Raw genomic sequence first — 20,591 nt, forward strand, 5'->3', positions numbered from 1 at the left:
GGGAAGTTGACGATTGAAAAATTAAAGTCATCACCTTTATCATAAAGCTTGGTTGTTAGATTACCATTAACGTCTTTTTCAAGTAAAATATCCAAATACGAAACAGATGTTTCAGACTCTAAGGTATCTTTTATTTCAAGCTCACCGGGATATATCGTATCGACATAAGAATGGAAATAACCATTGTTAATCGACAATACGTCGTCGATATACTAGTATCAAACTGTCGAGTTGAAGGCCACAGCAAGTATTTTCTTTTTTCCACGTATAAGATTTTGAACAAATTCTGCTTCATATTAATACAAAAATAGGTCCGCTAATAACGGGGCAAATTTGTACCCATTGGAATCCCATTAGATTGTTTGAAGACCTGGTCTTAAAAACCACATAAGATATTGTCAATCACAAACTCAAGCATCTTTTTAATATCAACTTCAGAGTACTTGTGTGTACAATCAGAATGTTTTTTAACAAAATAATTCTGCAAATGGCCAATAACAAGTTAAGTAAATTTAAGAGTTCCATTTTTATTGAAAAAGCAGCTGTCAATGATATCAAAAAGCCTTTAAGCAGCTGTCAATAATATCAAAAAGACTTTAATTTATTGTGAGGAATGGTTGTATATAAAGTTGAAAAGTGGTAAGATTTTATGTTGTTGATTTTGATAAAATTTTATGATATCAAATTTTCCAAAAGTTCCTTGGAATTTTTAAGTATCCATATCCGATTTACCTACAGAAGGTAAACCATTCCAGACATTACAAATTCAATATTGATTTCATTGAAAATTTGTCATAACAGGATTTATAGATAGAAAGGGCAACAGCAAAGATTTAGTATAAACGAGTCATTACACTTTATGCGAATTGAAACAGTTGAAAAAATAGTTTTCTGGGCACATAGAATCTATTTTTCAAGATGATCATTGATTTATTGTCATCAGAGACTGAATAATTTCAGTTTTAAAATTTTATTAAATAAGTGACAATTAATTTGCATATCTTACTTGAAAGAACATCTTCTACATGTTATTGTTTAAGTAAATAATTGTCAAATAAATTGCAAATTTGAGTACATGCAAATCCTTCCCATAATATAGTTATCTTTTCCTATGTGAGAAAATTAAAAAAATAAAAAGATCCAATTCTTGTCAAATTACCTATGTTGTGTCATATTGTAAATTTTGAATATACCGGGTGGCGGTAAATATAAAATTTACGATTTAACAGCTTTTAGGTTTCTTTGTTTATGGTGTAAATTAAATAAAATAAGATTCTAGATTTCTCTGTCGGCGGAGAACGTAATCAATTTGCTCTGCCCAATAAATAATATCAATAAATGCACATATCTAAGCCACAGATTTTGAAAACTGCTATTAACCAGTCAAAAAGAACCGAATGTAAATGAAAGTTTGCAATCAAGAAAGATTCAGAAAGAAGCAAATGATGCTGTGGACGGCACTGGCTATCGTCTGCAATCGATGTTTCGTGTTAATGACCAAAGGAGATGGAATTAGCTTGGGCTCTGATAATGGTCATCCGAAGACAGTGTGTCATTCTGTCTAAGTGTGTTTGTTCCGATAACAAAATGGTAATCAAGATGTCACTTTTTCTTTGCATTACTTTGGTAAGTGGCCGTAATGAGTTTTGGGTGATTAATGGAAAATATTTCCTCGCTAACTTATAACTTATTTGTGATTATTTTTTCGTAAAAAAGAAATAAATATGTCAATGACATATCATATCCGGATAATTGGTTTGAACAATAACTAACAACTTCTTTCTTGGTACTTTTTTGTACTTTTAGGTATTGTGATGTTTGGTTAAAAGAAAAGATTTTCTTTCGCGTGCTTGTAATTATGTAATTAACATGGTAAATTACAAATTTATAAGAAAAATTGCCATTCTTTTGGTGATTTGTTTGTAAGATACTTTTGCTTCGATTATTAAAGTTAATTATAAGATCTAAACTTTTACAAAGGAAATCTATACCAGATAAAATGATACAAAATGAATTCACTGCAGTGTAAGACTAAGAAACAGGGATGGGGTAATCGTAATTGAGTAATCGTAATCGATTGTAATGATTACTCTTTTTCAAGTAATCGACAGTAATTTGTAATCAAAGAGATTTTCAATTACTTGTAATCGTAATTTAATCGATTACAGCTAAAATTGTCAATGTAATTATAATTACTTTTTCGATTACTTTCGATTATTTTATACATAAATGGATGTTACTTTGGAGAATTATTTCCAGTCAGACACACATATAAATATCAAATATAACCCACCTAGTGTATAATGTTTGGATTTCCTTACTTTTATTATCATAAGTTTAATAATGTTCTCAATAAAATTTGCATTATAGACCTACTGGTCTAGTATTAAATAATTCAGAAGTGTACTTCAATCAATTATTAATAAAATATACAGATTTTTCGTGTGCTATTAGTTGTATTGTAAAAATAAGTTTTTGAAATGTTTGAGATGTTTAAATTTCAACCACGAACAAAAATCGAATTATTAAATAATTCTTCAATTACTTAGCCAAAACTTCAAAGTCATATTTAAGATTAATTTGCAAATTACGAAAATACCCCTGGCAATAAATATACAAGTTCCATTGTGATGATGAAAATAAGCACTGTTCTGTCTCCCAAATCCCTCACCATATCTTTTTCTTACTGTTTGACACTTTTATTATTACAGTTGGTTTCTATGAGATTTTTTTAAACACCCTATAAAGAATGTTTTCTGTAATATAATTTTCTTTTATAAATTTATAATGAAATCAATGTATATTTAAAACATTCTGTCAATATGGAGAAAAATTCAGAATTCAGGAAATTACTATAGTAGGTAACCAAAACATGAAAATATAGTAATCAACTAGTTGATACGAATGCTTGGTTATGTGATTTACGTGGGAAAACTCAAATATTGTAATCATAAAGCAAAATAAATAAATGAATAAATCTACGAATGTACTTTGGCGTAAAGAAATTATTAATATCTTTAAAAAGCTTCCTGCATTTTGTAGTTTATTAAATCAAAAGTCTGGAATATCTGATCTACACGACACATCTATAATAGTGTTTTGTATATTTAAAATTTTTTAAATCATTACAACTAGTAGAGAGTACAAGACAGGTATTTTGTTCGGTGAATTACAATCATAATAGTCAATTTAGTTTTTGTTAGAGATGCAAATAACTTCACTGACACTTACATAAAACCGATGGCCTTCAATATTTTTTTTTAAAAAAGCATAACTGAGTGAGACACATATTTTTAAAATATTGCAAGCAGAAAAATATGCAACTTTAATTTTTTTTTTCTCTCATAATTTCACTAATTATTTTTTTTATTTACTTCTACTTGAAAACCAATAATTGCTGTTCAACTGCCTATATAATATAGTTATTAGTTTAAAGCATACTTCCATGCAGGATTAGGAATTCAAAATACTTTAAAAATGTATTGGAATGAAATATGATAAATCTGAGTAAGTAAACTTTATGAGAAAGATATGTTTTCTATATAACCCGTGATTCTCCGAAAGATATATTCGATTTTTAATTGTTAAAACAAGTGTTCTGAGAAGTGTTTTACGGATACAATTGACAGGATAAGATAGCCTAACCCCTCTCCCTGTTTTGGGGTCTCAGAGAACGGTGCTATGGTTCAAAATCAAAAACATTTCCTATTTTAAAATGCATATTGATGTTAAGGATAAATAACACAAACTTTTTTCAGAAATCAGCAATAAGTCTAAAAGATTTATGTTTATACAGATAATATGAATAATGTTAACCAGAGTAAATGAAGAAATTTTGTAGGACTTTGCATTAATGTCATAAAATGTGTGCAAAAAATTGTATAGATTTATATAGAACATGACATTGAGTCTCAAATTTGAACACTAAAGAATACTTACGATTACTTAATATTTTAGCGATTTATTATTTGTGTAATTTCCAATCAAAATCAGTCAAAAAAAATATATATACCAACTCATGCATCGATTTTTTTGTTTGTGTTATTTATCCTTGTGATAGCATACAAAGAGGTCAGAGAAATAGAAATTTGTCAATTTTCTCATTTTTATTAAAATTTTCATCAATTGTAAGACATATTTTGTCTCAGAAATCGAAGAGCGCAGGTTTGCCTGCCTACTAAATACAGAAACAATGCACAAGTATCAGGTATATCTTGTGTATGAAAATATCAGATAAGCTAGCTTGCGTTGTGTGTTTCGAATTCCCGAAGTGAAAATTAGTATCTTAAAGATGACAAAATTGCATCAGAGGTAAGGAAATTTATTAAAATATTATAATTTGTGTCCCTCTTATAACCTCCATCTACGCTTCGGGGTCAAATCAAAATGTTGATTTTCAAACAGGCATCATGCATCTATAGATCCTTAACATACAAACCATCACACTTTTAACTAAGTTTTGATTTTTGTATCATTAAGGGTCAAATTCGGCGGTTACCATACCTTGCTTTTTATCAAAAGCTTAAACAACACAACTCAATTCACATGAACAATTTTTATTTCACAATTACATACCATCAAATTTATAGTACGGTAAAGAGTATTAATTTGTGGATCACATAACATCATGTCTAATATAAACTTTCTTCTGAACCTTAAAATCTAAATGCTGTTAAATAATTAAAACATTTAAAAACGTGTGCCTAAATGAAACTAAAACACGTAAAACTACTATTTAAATTTAATTATCCTTCATTAAAAGAAAAATTTGCTCTCTTGGCAAATCTGTTCAAAGAATGATAACTCTACCACTGAAACGCAATTCATTCTCCTTTGTTCAACTTTATGCGAAGGAGAAAATCATGTACAATCATGAGAATCATGGATAACAAACACATGTATGGATAATAAAATAATTCTATATAAAACAGCATAAGTGTTTTTATGGGGAAAAAAGAAAGCTTACATGTCAGTATGGACGGATGAAGAAAGCAGTTGATCAATTAACATATCAAAATAAATAAATATGCAAATTCTATTTACGACTACGATTACAAAAATGATTACAATGGAATGTATAGTATTTATAGTTAATATAATCCATTTTGTTTGTTACAAAGTTAATGTTATTAAACGGACGAGGTTTTTTTCACAAAAACATTACAAACTAAGGCATTTTTTATAATGAAAAGCGACTTAAAAATTTGCTATTACTTTGACTTTCTCGGATCAAAACAACCAAGGTATAAAACCTTTCTTAAATGACTGATACTTTTATCATGTAGCAAAATAAATAAATAAATAATATGTGGCTCCACTCTACCCCCCCAAGAGGTCATTAAATAAATAATGTGGCCCCACCCTACCCCCGAGGGTCATGATTTGAACAAACTTAAATCTATTAGATAATGAAGCTTTCATTTAAGTTTTATCTTTTCTGGCTTATGCAGTGGTTCTTGAGAAGAATTTTTTTTTTTTAAAAAATACTACTAATATTAATTTTTCAATAATTCTTAATTATCTCCCATTGAAATAGGGTTTGACTATTCATAATTAATTACTTAAGAAGAAAATTAACTGGTTAAATAATTAATCTATACAGAGTATATGCCTAATTCAAGCTATAACGCATAAAACTACAATTAAAATTTAATAATAATCCATAATTACAATAAAATTTCGCTCTAATCAAATTTTTTCAAAGAATGATAACTCTACCACTGGAATGTAATTCATCCTCTGACAGATAATTTTCTAAAGAATTGGGTACTTTTTTAAAACAATATCTTCACGCAATTCACTTTTAAAATATTTTTTTCTTAATGTTTGATCTACATATTGCAGCTAGTGTTGTTTAGATTTTAGATTCTGTAATGCATTAAAAACAGGTGGTAGAGAGAAGACAAGATACTTTGTGTGGTGATGTTAAAATGTTTATTTTTTTTTAATCTGGAGAAACAAGTTCACAGCACTAGTAGACGGTGCAAAGGTCAACAATTATAGTTCAACCACTGAACTGAACATATCTACAACCAAAATTGAACATAATTGAACAAACATGCATCAAAATTACATATTTTTGTTACAGTTTCTATTTCTGACAATTATAACACCACGGAGGACACTGTCTTATTTTCTGTCAATTTATCAAAATTTCAAAAGACGACAATGAAATAATCAACTTATCCCCGAAAACTTCTAAGAAAGAGAGATATTTAGAATGAAGCTCTAAACTATACATCGATTTTATCTTTTAAAGATATGCTTTCAATATTGTTCGACCTACGTGTACAAAGAAAGTGATTTTCCGAAAAGTTATATCCATATTCAGCTATTTCTGTTTTAAAATAAATAAATTAAAACAACGTTGTGAAAAGTAATAAACTCAATCAATAAATTAAAAAGTTAAACATTAGCTTAAACAACATATGCAACTAAAAATTTAACATGAAAAATAATTCTTAATTCACAATTATCTAATATTAGCACTAGTTTCGTCAACGATACTTTTCTGGTGGACATAACATCAGTCTAACATACCTCCTTCCTGAACTTTGAAAACTAATAGCTATAAAGTTATAAAACATGTAAATATGTATGAAAAAAGTTCATTAGTAAATTTTCTATCAAAATATAATCACCCTAATTTACAGGAACATAGTCCTATACAGACCTGTTCAAAGAGAGACAACTCTATCACAGAGACGTGAGATATAGCAGGTTTAACCAAGTCCCTAAATTTAACTGCCATGAAGGAGAAACTTTAGACATATTGTGATTCAACATATTAAAAAAGTGGTGTACTAGTAATTCAAATGTGGAATTTAAAATCTCATAACTTTTCAAACATCAATCGAATCAAAACATATGACTTTTCTACGCTTTATACGCCAATCATTCCTCACGATAAATTGAAGAGCAGGCTTTTTGACATCATAGACAGTTGCTTCCTCAATAAGAATGGAAGAGAGAAGAAAAAACATCCTGTGGCCTTCAACTCAGCATTTAGATATATCGACGACGTTTCACCAATTTACATTATATGGAGTAACTTTCATTCATGTGTCAACTCGATATATATCCCAGTGAACTCGAAATAAAAGGCACTACAGAGTCCAAAACATCTGTTTCATGTTTGGATGTTTTACTGACTGTAGACCATAATGGCCAACTAATGACTAAACTGTATGAGAAACGGGATGACTTCAGCTTTTCCATCATCAACTTCCCTTATTTATGAAGTAATATTCCAACTTTACTTGAATATTGCGTTTTTGTCTCCCAACTGATTCCATACGCAAGAGCATGCTCTGAGTACGACCAATTTTTAAACCGAGGTACGCTACTGAAAATAAGATTTGAAATATAGATTTCAACAATCCAGTTTAAAGCCATCTGTTCGCAAATTCTGCCGCCGTTATAATGACCTTGTTTGTAAATAAAACCCATAGCTGACATGTTTCATGCCATCTCTTAGGTCCTTGCTTTTATCCTAAATTTGACTACGGGGTTCTCCATGTACCTGACCAATACATAAGGCTCACGGTGGGTGTGACCAGTCAACAGGGGATGGTAACTCCTCCTGATCCCACCTCTCTTGTTTCAAAGGAGTCCTTGTTTTTGCCTTGTTCACAATTCGTTTGGTCTACTGTGTTTATGAGATTGATCACTGTTCGTTATCTTCACCTCTTACATATATCTGAATGGTACAATTTACAGCCTCTCCGTTGTTGTTGAGAAAAAAGAGAAAGCAAATTATAACTTTTCAAAAATTACTGTTCAGAAAGCATGAGTTTTAATTTCCTGCATCACTTTCATATTAAGGTAAGAGATGGGGCCAGAAGAGTATTGAAACCGCATCTTTTCTTTGAATTATTTTCAAATCGCTGTAAAAAAACTTAAGCTAAATTATTTGATAATTATCTTAAAGGAAAATTATTTAATCTACCTTTCATATATATTATACATTACGCCTCCGAAAAGAAATAGGTTTGAATCCATCATTTAGTTCCACCACATCTTCAAGATCATTATCTGTATCAGTTCGATTGGTGTTGTTCACTTCTAGAATTTCGGCCGTTTCGTGCTTTCCCTTCTTAAAATTTATGATGTATTTCGTATTCTTCTCCTTGTTTTTGTTTCGAGTCACCAACTGCAAACAACATATAAAGGTATTATTCATTACAGTTGCATTGCAAATTCACAACAACGATTATCAAAGAAAATAAGATTACATAATCTTTTAAATACTAGTCTGTACTTTTCAAGGGAATTATTCATCAACCAGCTCAAAAAAATCAATCATGTAGGGAAAATATCTTTACCTGAAAGTGGGTCTTTATTTTCTGTACCCTTGTTTCTTTTAATTTCTTAGGTTTGCAGCCAGTAAAACAAGTTACATAATAAAATACAGCAAACAAAACCATTGTGAGAATAAGGAGCACTATAGTAATTAATATATATTTCAATAAGGAGTCACATGTGAAATCTCCAGAGAGACCTGTACCACCTGGGCAAGCATCGTAACAGATATGTTCATATGAAAAATGTTTCGCTTTGTGACAATCAGATTCTTCTATACATGTTGTGCCATTCAGCACATAGTTGTTAGGACAAACTGCGTAGCATTTAACACGTGGTTTGGAAGATCCGAAATCTTTGTAAGTTATCGGATGACTCGGCGGACATTCATCTGCACACATTGCGTTAACAATCACCTTTTCTGGAGGACATTCTTTGACACAATGGCTTCCATCCAAGTAAAACGTAAATGAACATCTATTTGTGCATCTTTTGCCAACATCAGTGTGTTCGAGATACGCATGGTTTGGACATTTATATAGGGATCGACATACACTATCAACTATAAGCTTATTATCTGGACATTTCTCTACACAGGTCCCTTTGTTTTCCATAAGGAGCAAATGATGAGGACATTTATCATGACAAAATGTTCCTTGCTTGGCCACTTGAAGAAATGAATTTGGATTCCTACAAGATTTCACACACGTTTTTTTCTCAATGTATTGTTTATCATGTGGGCACTTTTTATCACAAACATTGTTATCCACAATTACAAAATTATTTTCACAAGTGCTTAAGCACTTTTGGGTCACAATATCTGTGTATGGATGTGATTGTGGACACTCTAGTCTACACGTGCCAAGATGGTGCCGAAAACTGGATGGACATTGATCGAAGCAATTCCGTTCAAACTTAAATGTTTGATAGGGACAGGAATACACACAGGAATGTTTCCCCTTGATCGTTGTATAATTCAGTGATCTATCATTTGGACAAGACTGGACACATTTATTGTCCAGTTCAAGTGTATCCGGAGAACAGTGAGAAACACAAGTGAAATTTAAATCAAATGTGTTAACAGGGCATTTATGTAAACAATAATATTTATCTATTTTCTGATTGCTGGAAACTATGGTAACATTTTTAAATTTGTACTTCCTTTTTTCGTCTCTACATTCCTGGACACAGTATCCATTATCCTGAAATTTGGCCTCCGCAGGACAGTTTTTGTAACATGTTTTGTTAAGCATTAACAAAGAGGTGCATGAATTCATACATTTAAAATATGAACCATCGTGAAATATGAAATCACTTGAATCTGGGCATCTGTCAAAGCATGTATTGTTAAATTCGAAATTCTTATCCTTTGGACACACGGAAACACAGAGGGATTGATTGTATACATACGTGTTAGCAGGACAGTCATCATAGCAGGTGTAGTAATTCCCAGTTAAAAAACCATAGCTACTTCTTTTTGGACATGATGTGATGCATGTTTTGTTAAAAAGATAATTTGCTTCCTTTGGGCATTCCTTAACACAGTTATCAAGGTAGTAGAGTCTATTTGATGGACATTCTGTTAGACAGAAATAATGATATATGTTCTTTTTATCTCTCCAGTTCACAGATATAGTGCTAAAATTATCAAATTTATACTTCAGTTCATCTGAACAATTCGCAACGCAAGTTTTGTTATTTTGATAACGAGCTTCGGGTGGACAAGTAGACACACAATTCGAATTGTTATAAACGAATGTTTCCGAAGGACAAGCTGCAATGCATTTGTAATGACCTCCTTCAAGTTTTTTAAAGCTGAATGTAGCTGGACATGTATTGAGGCAAGTGCTATTAAAAACATGATTTTTGTCATGAGGACATTCCTTAACACAATTGTTCCCAGAAACGATATATTCTTTTGGACAGTTTTTAACACAAGAATACTCAGTCGTCTGGAAATAAAATCCATAACTTGTACGTATCTCTATTGCATATTTTAGCTCGTCTTGGCACTGTGCAACACATGTTCCATTACTTTTGTATTTTGCCTTATTTGGACATTTATCCATACATATAGTGTGATTGAAAATCAGAGGAGAGTTTTCAGGGCAATTTTCAAAACATTCATATTGAGATAAATAAATGTTTAACTTTCGATATTTGGCTTCTAATGGGCATTGCTTGTAACAAGTTTTATTATGCATAAAATTTTCTTCTGCTGGACAGGAGCTACGACAATTCGTTTCGTTGGAAATGAACTTGTCATTAGGACACGATGCCACACATAGATAGTAATTGTTGTAATCAACATTATATCTATGCGACAAGGGACAAAGCGAAAGACAAGAGCCATTATAGGCGAAATGTGAATTTTGCGGACACGTATTCAAACACTTCTTATCGAATTCCAAGTTGTATTTGACAATAGAATTTGTTTCCAAATTGCAGGAATTAACACACATGAAATCTGCCTTGCCAAAGTTTCTTATAGAACTTATAGAAATTCCTTCTTTGTTTGGGTACATCAAAGGATGAGACAGAGGACAGTTTTCTACACAAGTATTGTTTAATAAATGTTTTCCTTTTGGACAAGCATTGACGCAAAATTCTCCATCCACAACATCATTTTTTAAACAAGAGTCAGAGCATTGAGAGATTGAATTATATTCTGTGGTCAATGTTAATACGAATGGACTGGATGAAGGACAAGTCTCAATACAGGTTCTATTGTATAAAAACGGTTCTTTACTTAGACAATTTAGGTGACACGTTTTATTAACTGCATCTTCAAAAGTATATTGAGGACACTGTTGCAGGCAATGTTTGGACCTTGGTGTTTGAAATAAAAACGGATGAGACTGTGGACAGGAACTGAAACATGTTTTGTTTCCTGTTAGACAAGGTCCTTCACAATCTGTGGAAACCATAAAAGAGTGCGTGCTGGGACATTTCAGAATGCAGTTGTTTTGAAATTGAACTGCATACTCTGGACATGTCTTTAAACAGTTCATTCTGTAACACATAGGAAAGTTATCCGTACAAGACGCGCGTTGGCATTCAAAATCATGCTCTATGTTACAAAATGTTCCAAGCTCTGTTTGAATTTCATTTGAGTTGATAGGACATTCGTCGTAGCATATTTGTCTAAACATGGATGTTTTCCATGGACAGGATTTCATACATTCAGTTTTGTTTTCCACTCTTACCTCTGATGGTAAGCAAAATGCAGTCAATATCTGAAATTAATTGTATCAGTAATTGATTTGGTGTACTAATCTGAAAAGGATTGAATTTGTAAGTTTTTGTTTGCAAATACAAATGTAGTCTAATTGCTTGAGTAAACTAGGAAGAAAAAACATTGGAGAACATAGTCGAAGATATTTTATTCATGTGTATCAACCCCAACTCCTATTAATTATTTGCAAAGTTTACATTTATACATTGTACCTGTTAACTTTATTACGATTTCTTGGCATTTAGGAAGTACAAACACAGGAAAATAATTCTATATCAATATTTAATGGATGTCAATTTTACTAATATATGATAATATAAACCCACTGAACTGGTCAATAAACTCTTATCTCGTTACTAGTCCACTACCGGTGAAACCGGAGGGGACTATAGGTTTCTTCTGAGTCTGTCCGTCCGTCTGTCTGTCCGCCTAGCTGTCTGTCTGTCTGTCCCATTTGGTTTTCCGCACCATTTTCCTAAACGTTTGCAGATATTGAGCTGATTTTTGGTATGTGAGTACGTGTATCTTGATTAGTTATAGATCACGTTTGCATTTCGTTCCGCTTCATTGATTTTTGACGAAATTATGGCATTTACAATTTTTAACGGGAACCAGATTACACTTACCGGTAGGAAACTAGTATTGCTAAATAAATGCAATACTCTCAGAATGCTTTCTAATAATCATTGCAAGATGGGTAATTTTTCTTAGATTCATAAATTTATTAGTATTTAGAGTCATATGTTTATACTCACAGATGAGATTTCAAGATATTATTAGCTCAGCGATACCCTGTGCGCCTGAATCTTGCTTTTTCACAAGATCACATGGATCTTAATTTTTGTGTTTCACCTTTATTTGCACAGGGAACAATGAAAAAAATCACAATTTTTGTTTCTTTTTATCCATAGAAACTTCATATTACTTTGCGAGAATTTTCAAAAGTTATATTATAGAAAGATGCAGAACGACGGATGGACCCATAGCAATGGATCACCCGAGTGACTAAAACCCCTGTCACACCGGGACTGCGTCCTCACGGCGATCGCACGGCATCGATAAAAAATGCAAAACGCCGAGGCGAGCGCAGTAGAGTCTCCTACAGCGCCGTGACAATTAACGCGTCGAGATCTCCACTGAACGCTGTAGGGTCGCGTGGGGTCTCCTAGAATGCCAGGGGACGGCGCGTACTTTGGGCATGCACAAAGTACGCGCCGTGTGATCGCGGTCTGATAAGAACGGAGTAGATACGTAGTATGATCGCCGTAGCAGCGCGGTGAGATCTCCAACAACGCATTGGGAGCTCCGTACGCACGCTGTAAAGACGCACGTGATCGCAGCATGAACACAGTGATAGTAGACTGCGCTTTTACGGAGACCTCGCGGAGTCCTTGGAGATGTCACTGCGTTTCTATCGCGCTTTTACGGCGCTTCTAATGAGATTAATTGTCTTGTGATTTTTTTAACTGCGATTACACCGCGACAACAAGGAGTTGCCACTGCGATCATTGCGCTACCTTGGCGTTTCTACCGCGTCCGTTGGCGATCACAATGCGCTTTCATGGCGTTGTTAGAGCGTTGTCAGTCAGCTCACAAAACAAGAGCAATGGCCTCATATTTGATCAGCATTAATTCTAACGTATTTGTTCCACTCCTGACCATGAAAAATTACACCAGAACTTGTTCTGTTGCTTTAGTGGAATTGCGGTGGAATTACTTAAATTTTATAACACCTTCTCAATGTGTTTATTTTTCTATACATTCATAATAAAATAAAAGAACAGACAAAAACACATCTGAATTTATGTAATTGAAAAATGAAGGGTTTTAATAATAAACTATCAGTAATTTAGTACTAAATTATTCAAATAGATGGTTTTAATAAAAGAATATTTCTTGGCATAAGTAGAAGTCTTTTCATCATGTAACTTGAATCTTTTAAAAAAAATGTGTTACATTCCTTCTGAATATATACCCATGGTGAAGAGCGCCTTGTGAACGTATTGTGAACGCAGTCAGCGCAGTGAGAACGCCGTGACCTCGAGCTGACAACTCCTAACACGCCGTGAAAGCTCCGCGGGTCAAGCGCAGTCAATCGCGAAGAGATATCCGTGGAAACGCAGTAGCACTCCGCGAGAACGCCGTAGAAACGCGTGGGTCGCCGTAGGGACGCCGTGACATCTTCACATTGTAAAAATTTTACAGAAATTTGTGCAATTTCCCTGCGATTCCACTGCGATTTTAAAATTTTAACAACGCCGTAATAACTCCGTGGGGACTTATTGATTAGGGGTTTAAATAGTATTTACATTTAAAGTCATAACAATTACAGAATTGAGAAAGGCGCACAACGACGGATGGACCCATAGCAACGGATCATCCGAGTGACTTAGATGACAGGTAAAAACTTGATTAGGGGTTTAAATAGTATTTACATTTAAAATCATAACTTCTCTGTAGTCTGCAAAAAATGATTTTGGGGCAATAAATATATTGATTAAAATTTGATTATTAATGCAAGTGAACATGCAAAATATACCAGTAAACTTCAAGGTTATATTAAATATGTCTTACCTTCACCAAGTAGGAAAGCGCCAAGAAGAATAGAAAAACATCCATTTTTCTTTACATACAGGTATTTCTAAAAATATATTAACGGTTTCTACCTTGTTACGTAAATAGCATTCTAGGAATTTCCTCTTTCTTTTTGTGATCTATTTTCAATTTTCATTCATTTTCAGAAACTGACAGCGCATATATGCGTTGCTACTGTTAATATATATAAGGACGTGTTTCAAATGAAATCAAATCAATAATTGCAGACGATATATCTTTTATTTCAAAAAGGTATTGTGATATATACTTCGTATCAATATAGAGTGAAAACATTTCAAGATGTCAGATGAATCTGTTACGGAGAACGACAGTCTCTTAATGAGTGAATACAAAGGAGAAAATTGTGAAGAAATAATAAGCTTTAACGAAACGTGTAAATCCAATCCTATCAGCATTCAAAATCATCTCGATAGCGAGACCTGTGTAAAAATTCCTTTGGAATGTACACCAGACTCTCAAGAAGAGATAGATGTTTTTCCTAGTGTCAGTAGTGAAATTCAAAATACTTTCCGAGGGCTTCCCCCGGGAAAAAAGTATCATATTTTCACTTCATGTTCTTCCGAAGATATAGAAGAAGTAAATAAGATATGCGAGGACTTGGAGAAAAGATTCTTTCTCAGGTGCATGCAGTTTGAAAGGGATTTCGTGGCTGGAAAACGTTTGGATGACAATATTCATACAGAAATGACAAAAAGTATCAGAGTATTAATAGCTCTGAGCCCTGCTTATATTAAAAGTCACTGGTGTATGACAGAAGCCTATGAGGCTGTTCAATTAGCTTACTCTAGCGGAGAAAAACTTAAGATTATACCTGTTCTATTGCGCCCAATTGATGGCATGAAGGATACGCCATCCTTAAAATTTCTGAAGAGGTACAGGTATATAGATGCACAAAAGGAAGAAGACGTACCAGCAAAGATAATGGATGCATACTACCATTCAGGTTTATATTCAAGTAATCTAGAGATTTTGATAAAATATTTTTTTGTAAAAACATTTTTTGTATAGTATGCATTTAACGCATGTTTTTATGATACGTTTTGAATTAATTGTTTCAGAGGCCGTAGATGGAATTTTAATTCAAGGTGAACAAGGTATGTTTTAAACACATGTACTTCAAGTACATCACATCTGATATCTTTGAACTTGAACGGGGTGGTAAACATTTCCCTAAATATTAACGGATTTAAATGAGCCTCATTAATTCTTGCTGTAGACAATTGAATTCTGCAGGAAAATATTTTAAATTAACATTATCATATTTGCATGTAATTCTAAACATAAAAATATATATTGTATGTAAAATTGTAACTAATTTCCATTCTAAGAAGATTACCGGACGAGATCGTTTCACTTGTAAAAAAAAGTACAGAAGAATTTAAAACAATGCCAAAAGTAATCATTTCGGAAAGTTAAGTGGAAGGGGGAAGCCTCAATTGCTATATAAAGAAGAGAGAGAGAGAGTTTAAAGAGCAGCAGTAAAGAAGAATCAGTGTTTTTTTTTTTCAATAGCCAAAAATGTGTATCAAACCAAGCATCCAACTTTTGTGTTTGCCCCTAAAGTTTTTTTTAAACTTGCGGAACCTTTTTTTAAATTGCTTTAAAGCATCTATGGAAAAAAGTTAACAATAATTGTTTTTTGTTATATCTTTTATAATAAATTTTAAGGTTCCAATAACACAAAATGCAGTGTGTTAAAAACAACATTTTTTATTCAAGTAATTAATTGATATTGAAATTATATTTAACACGTATGATTTTGATATTAAATTGTATTTTACTTTGCATAAACTTTGATGTTTCTTCAGGGTTCCAGTAATTAAGATCAGTTTTAAGATACATGTATTTTGTTTATTGCGAATTCACGATACATTATTTTTTACGAATTCGTTATGCAGACAAATTATGCTGCTGATATAGTGGTGAAAATTCAAAGGTCACGAGGACGTGTCTATAACTGAGTTTAATTTATATTCGAGATTTAATACGACTCTTTTTTTCTTGCAATAAACAGAATTAACCGCAGAAGAAATCCAGAATCAAAACGGGGCATACATTGAAAAAGGCTATGTATTTGAAACTGAAAGCTTTACTTATAATGAGCGAGAGTATCTGAAAAATATTCATGAAAAGGTAAGAGAGTAACACTTTATAACCATTTTCTATCAAGTACATCTCTGAATTTACACCACGCAGTTTTAATATACATGTATTGTACATGTAATTGATGCAATCCTCCTGTGCATTCAAAAAACAACTCTGTTTCGGCACTATATATGTATATATAATATATCATATATATATATATATATATATATATATATATATATATATATATATATATATATATATATATATATATATATATATATATATAGGATTAATTTTGTTACATTTTCTTTTATAATAAATTATTTCAGATTTCCTTGATAAAATTTGTCAGATTTGAGGTTATGCCCTATTCAGTGCTTTTAAAGACAATATTTGTATTTAACAGAATTCACCATCCTGAAATCCGTAATTTAATATAAAAGTTCAATCCTAGGAAGTTAAATCCTTAAATTAATAATCGAAAGTTCAAGCATTCCTATATTTCATTGAGTTGTACTGTTTTCAGTGTGAAGAACAATTCGAAGCGGCTGTATCGTTGGTGTCAGGCCATCAGCTTCTGAAGTTCTACAAGATTTTTGTTCTTACTAAATTTACACACGCTGCAGCAGTTCTCCTGGCTGCTATAGTTGTGTCGTCTACACTGATGGTGCAAAACATGGCTGTACTAGTCAGTAGAGATATCAGGATCATGTCCAATTCTGTATCCGCCCTTGCAGTCTTTCTTGGGTTCGTGCTATACATCATTTTTGTCTTAGGAATATTCATCTTACGAAAAAAGGTAATCATCTTCATCATGCGTATTCTTTTCCAAGTTGATTGATTGAAAGTATAATGATTGTAATTTGATGGATACTTTTTTCCAACTGCAGATTAAAAACATCATACGAAAGAAGTTGTGGCAATTAGTAAACAAAAAGTATTTCCGGGAGACAAAATGCTTGATTGTGTATGACGATTCCATTGTTCTTCAGCCATGTGTATCCTCTGTACTCAGGCCATTATTTATTTAATTTACTTTCCGTCTCTGTAAAAAATTACGGAATTGTGCCGAGGTCAATTTTGCAATCAATATTTTAATTCTTAAATCATTTGGAGTCACGATGATATATGGAGATAACGAACATTTATCGAGCTCAAAAGTCCATTGAAACAATGCAAATAGGGGGTTGAGCAAACACGGAACTCTAGAAACGTCAAAGGTGGGATCAGGTGCCATGGAGGAGTAAGCATCCTTATCGACCAGTCACACCCGCCGTATGCTCCTTGTCATGTTTGGACAAACGGAAAAATCTGTAGACAGTAAAGTGTGTAAATAATTGAATAATAACAATAATAACGTCAGTCAGCATTCGAGATAATAATAAATTGTATTTGCTGACAAGGTCATTGTACCGACCATAGAACGTCCGAAATGATGACTTTAAATGAGACTGTCGATATTCCCGTGTCATTACAATTATCAACAGTTGAAAAAGTTGTTTCATCAACTTGTTTGTCAATAGCTTGCCTCGTTTTAGAAATTGTTCGTACGTAGAGCATGCTCAAGCCATGTGCATATGATAAGGTATATAATGCTACATTTATTCAATCTCTTATTTTTTGATAATTTAATTTTTTGTATTAAAAGCTATTCTTAAAAGAAAGGAAGGAAACGTTTTTAGCAAAAACATGTAGTTTACGAAGTATTTAGAAAAGCTGTAAAAAATCGCCTTAACGAAACATCAGTTGATGCTAATTCGCTACAATACAGCGTCTTGCCAGGTACATAATTACCCAGCTCTTTGAAAAAATCCCACTCTAAATTAACATGTTTTAATTAATGTACATAAAAATGGCTACTGAAGATATCCTTCATTCTTTTCTTTTAGGAATATGTTACTATTCTTCTTGACAAAAAGCATTTTCATTTGCAATTGGATGAAGAGGAAATTCAGGTATTATGAAAAAGCCTCTTTATACACCATTTACACAGTATACATTTCACTTAAAAACTATGTAGTTAGTTTTGTAGCTCTGCATGTTATACGTCTGAATAGGCAAAATAAAGTTTCTTTTCTTGTATATAGTTCATATTACTCGGGAATCCCCCTCCCTCATGAAATTAAGATCGTTTTACTGTTATTAATTAAATGGATATGGTATTCAGCAATTTGAAACGAAAATGCTTGAATGCATAGTCTGTATAATAAATATTTCAGGTATTGATTTTAAAAGCTACATGTACATATGGTCGTTAACCACTTTAACTTCAAAACATGTCGCATTTTCTTTAGATTATGGCTGCGGAGAAAATCGACGAAAAATTGAAACAACTGCAGTGTTTAGGACTTTTGGCGGAATGGTTCCAGCTAAGTGTATACAATTATAACCGCCATAATACCTGGCTTAAAAAGCAGTGTCTCTGTCAGTTGTTGGAGGGAAATCTCATTCAACGGAAAGTCATAACCGTGTGATGAAACAACTTCCTATTTAACCATCTTGAATATTAATACGTTGACCTGACTAGCTGATTTGACTTGTTTCCTCTTTCAGAATGCATTATTGCCTACTTCTGTATTTACTTTGCATTAAAACATTTTTTCTATCGTAAAAGTACTGATGTGTTAAAAAACGAGAATTCAACAAGTCTACTAGCACGTCAAATTTTAAAATAGTAGTGCTATCAATTCCAATATTGACGTCAGTTCGTTGTAATATGTGTTATAGCAAGTAATGTTTTTTAATGTTTTTAATTATATTTTGTAATTATAGACTTATTATTACATTCAGGCGCGGATCCAGGACCCCCCCCCCCCCAAATTTCCAACTCAGAAATTTCTTGACGAGCAAAACAAAAAAAAACAAAACAACACAAAACAAAACAAAACAAAAAACAAAAAATCAACAACAAAAAAAAGTAATGTCCATTCAAAATCGTGAAAAACATATTTCGTGGCGATATTGGTGGGGTGCACGTTTCGGGGGGGGGGGGTGTTAAGTATTTTTTTTCCATTTAATTTCTTCAGTATATACATTTAATAACCCTGCAAAATCCAAGGGGATGGGGGTCGACCCCCCCCCCCCCCCCACCTAGATCCGCGCATGACATACTGAAAGAAAAAAAGAGATGTACATTCCTGCCTGGAGCATGCCAAGAAAAGGTACGCATTCTAGTTTTAGAGCGAACTCAATAAAAGCGGAATTAGCGTTAATCTGTGATTTTTCCCCAGGGAGATGTGTGCGAGGCAATTAATGTCAGCAGTTTTGAGGGAAGGATCTTAAGTTTTACTGGTTTGAAATTAAAGCTAGAATACTTACTATTTAGAAGCCCTTGCACCTTTTTTCCTGTTGTTTTTTTTTTAAGGGGGGGGGGGGGGCATTTTCCATGCAAATCATATGCGGTTAAAAAACTAAAAAAAAAAAAAAAGAAGAAAAAGAAAGTGAAATAAATTGTAGTGAACTAATTAATTGTTCAGTAAGAATTAGACGCCTTTCAAATTTTTCAGTGTTTATATATCAAAATATTTTTTTCCTAGTATAAATTAACATCGGGCACGATGAACTTGGTTGTTGTGGAAGTCTCGCGCCTTATTAAGGTATCGTAGCGGTAATTGACCAATGAAAATGAACTTAGTCAATTGTAGTTCCATACATATAAAATTATTATTTTTTCCTTTTGAATTTTTTTTTAACTTCCTTCCAGTCTATTTTTACAATTTTGGTACCTGTGTCTAGTGCATTTTACATATTTTGTAAATAAATAAAGGTTTTTGACAGGAACTATTTTTTTCAGGGCATAGGAGGCTACTTCCTGGGGTAGAAGTTTATTTTTCTTTGACTAAGAAAACGGAAAACTTAGGATCCACCCCCTCAAATCTGCTGCCGTTAATTGTCTCGCCAGCGTTAGGGGAATATGGGTGATTTGCATCAATTACACTTTTATTGACTCCATCGCTGTGGAAAAATGGACGGGATTTCTTGGCATGGTCAGAAAAATTGTGTAGATACATGTATAAGATCATTGGCCTTGTCATGATTTGCTCTTTTAAGGAGCATTTTTTTCCCTAAATTTTTTAATAATTTGTGCATAAATAATTTTAGAGAGTGTTACTTTTGTCTATTGATTATGGTGTTCTGCAGGTTTCATGCATTTCACTCGACCCAGTAAATCAACATTAAGTCATTTTCTGTCTAAATATATTATTTCAAATGAATTTGATGCATTGGAAATGAAATTCAAACAAACAGAAGCACGGAAAAGGGGGGGGGGTGTCTTTTACGGTCAGAAAAATTGTGTAGATACATGTATAAGATCATTGGCCTTGTCATGATTTGCTCTTTTAAGGAG

The 20,591-nt window shown here is 32.7% G+C and overlaps 2 protein-coding genes across 2 annotated transcripts; one reads left to right on the forward strand and one right to left on the reverse strand.

The window, feature by feature from the left end:
- Positions 1–7,954: 7,954 nt before the first annotated feature.
- LOC133201594 (proprotein convertase subtilisin/kexin type 5-like) lies at positions 7,955–14,155 on the reverse strand. The gene is made up of 3 exons (XM_061337390.1): positions 14,111–14,155; positions 8,325–11,537; positions 7,955–8,152 (listed from the first exon to the last, which is right to left on the reverse strand). Exons 1-3 carry the CDS (start codon positions 14,153–14,155, stop codon positions 7,961–7,963), a joined length of 3,450 nt encoding a protein of 1,149 aa, XP_061193374.1. The 3' UTR covers positions 7,955–7,960.
- A 218-nt stretch (positions 14,156–14,373) lies between these two features.
- On the forward strand, positions 14,374–18,717 carry LOC133201595 (uncharacterized). Its single transcript, XM_061337391.1, has 8 exons — positions 14,374–15,095; positions 15,211–15,246; positions 16,167–16,285; positions 16,770–17,042; positions 17,134–17,241; positions 17,990–18,025; positions 18,133–18,198; positions 18,538–18,717. The coding sequence occupies exons 1-8, from the start codon at positions 14,432–14,434 to the stop codon at positions 18,715–18,717; spliced, it is 1,482 nt and encodes a 493-aa protein (XP_061193375.1). The 5' UTR covers positions 14,374–14,431.
- Positions 18,718–20,591: the final 1,874 nt, after the last annotated feature.

This window comes from Saccostrea echinata, unplaced genomic scaffold, assembly GCF_033153115.1.
Source record: "Saccostrea echinata isolate AGI-Se365-2 ecotype Australia unplaced genomic scaffold, CSIRO_AGI_Sech_v1 ptg000045l, whole genome shotgun sequence".
Taxonomy (NCBI): Eukaryota; Metazoa; Mollusca; class Bivalvia; order Ostreida; family Ostreidae; genus Saccostrea; species Saccostrea echinata.

Coding starts and splice junctions, on each gene's coding strand:
- LOC133201594 (XM_061337390.1), bottom strand. CDS start 14,155: ATGGATGTTTTTCTATTCTTCTTGGCGCTTTCCTACTTGGTGAAG. Junction 11,538..14,110: donor CGCTTTCCTACTTGGTGAAG/GTAAGACATATT, acceptor AATTAATTTCAG/ATATTGACTGCATTTTGCTT. Junction 8,153..8,324: donor AAATAAAGACCCACTTTCAG/GTAAAGATATTT, acceptor TGTTGTTTGCAG/TTGGTGACTCGAAACAAAAA.
- LOC133201595 (XM_061337391.1), top strand. CDS start 14,432: ATGTCAGATGAATCTGTTACGGAGAACGACAGTCTCTTAATGAGTGAA. Junction 15,096..15,210: donor GGATGCATACTACCATTCAG/GTTTATATTCAA, acceptor TAATTGTTTCAG/AGGCCGTAGATGGAATTTTA. Junction 17,043..17,133: donor TATTCATCTTACGAAAAAAG/GTAATCATCTTC, acceptor TTCCAACTGCAG/ATTAAAAACATCATACGAAA.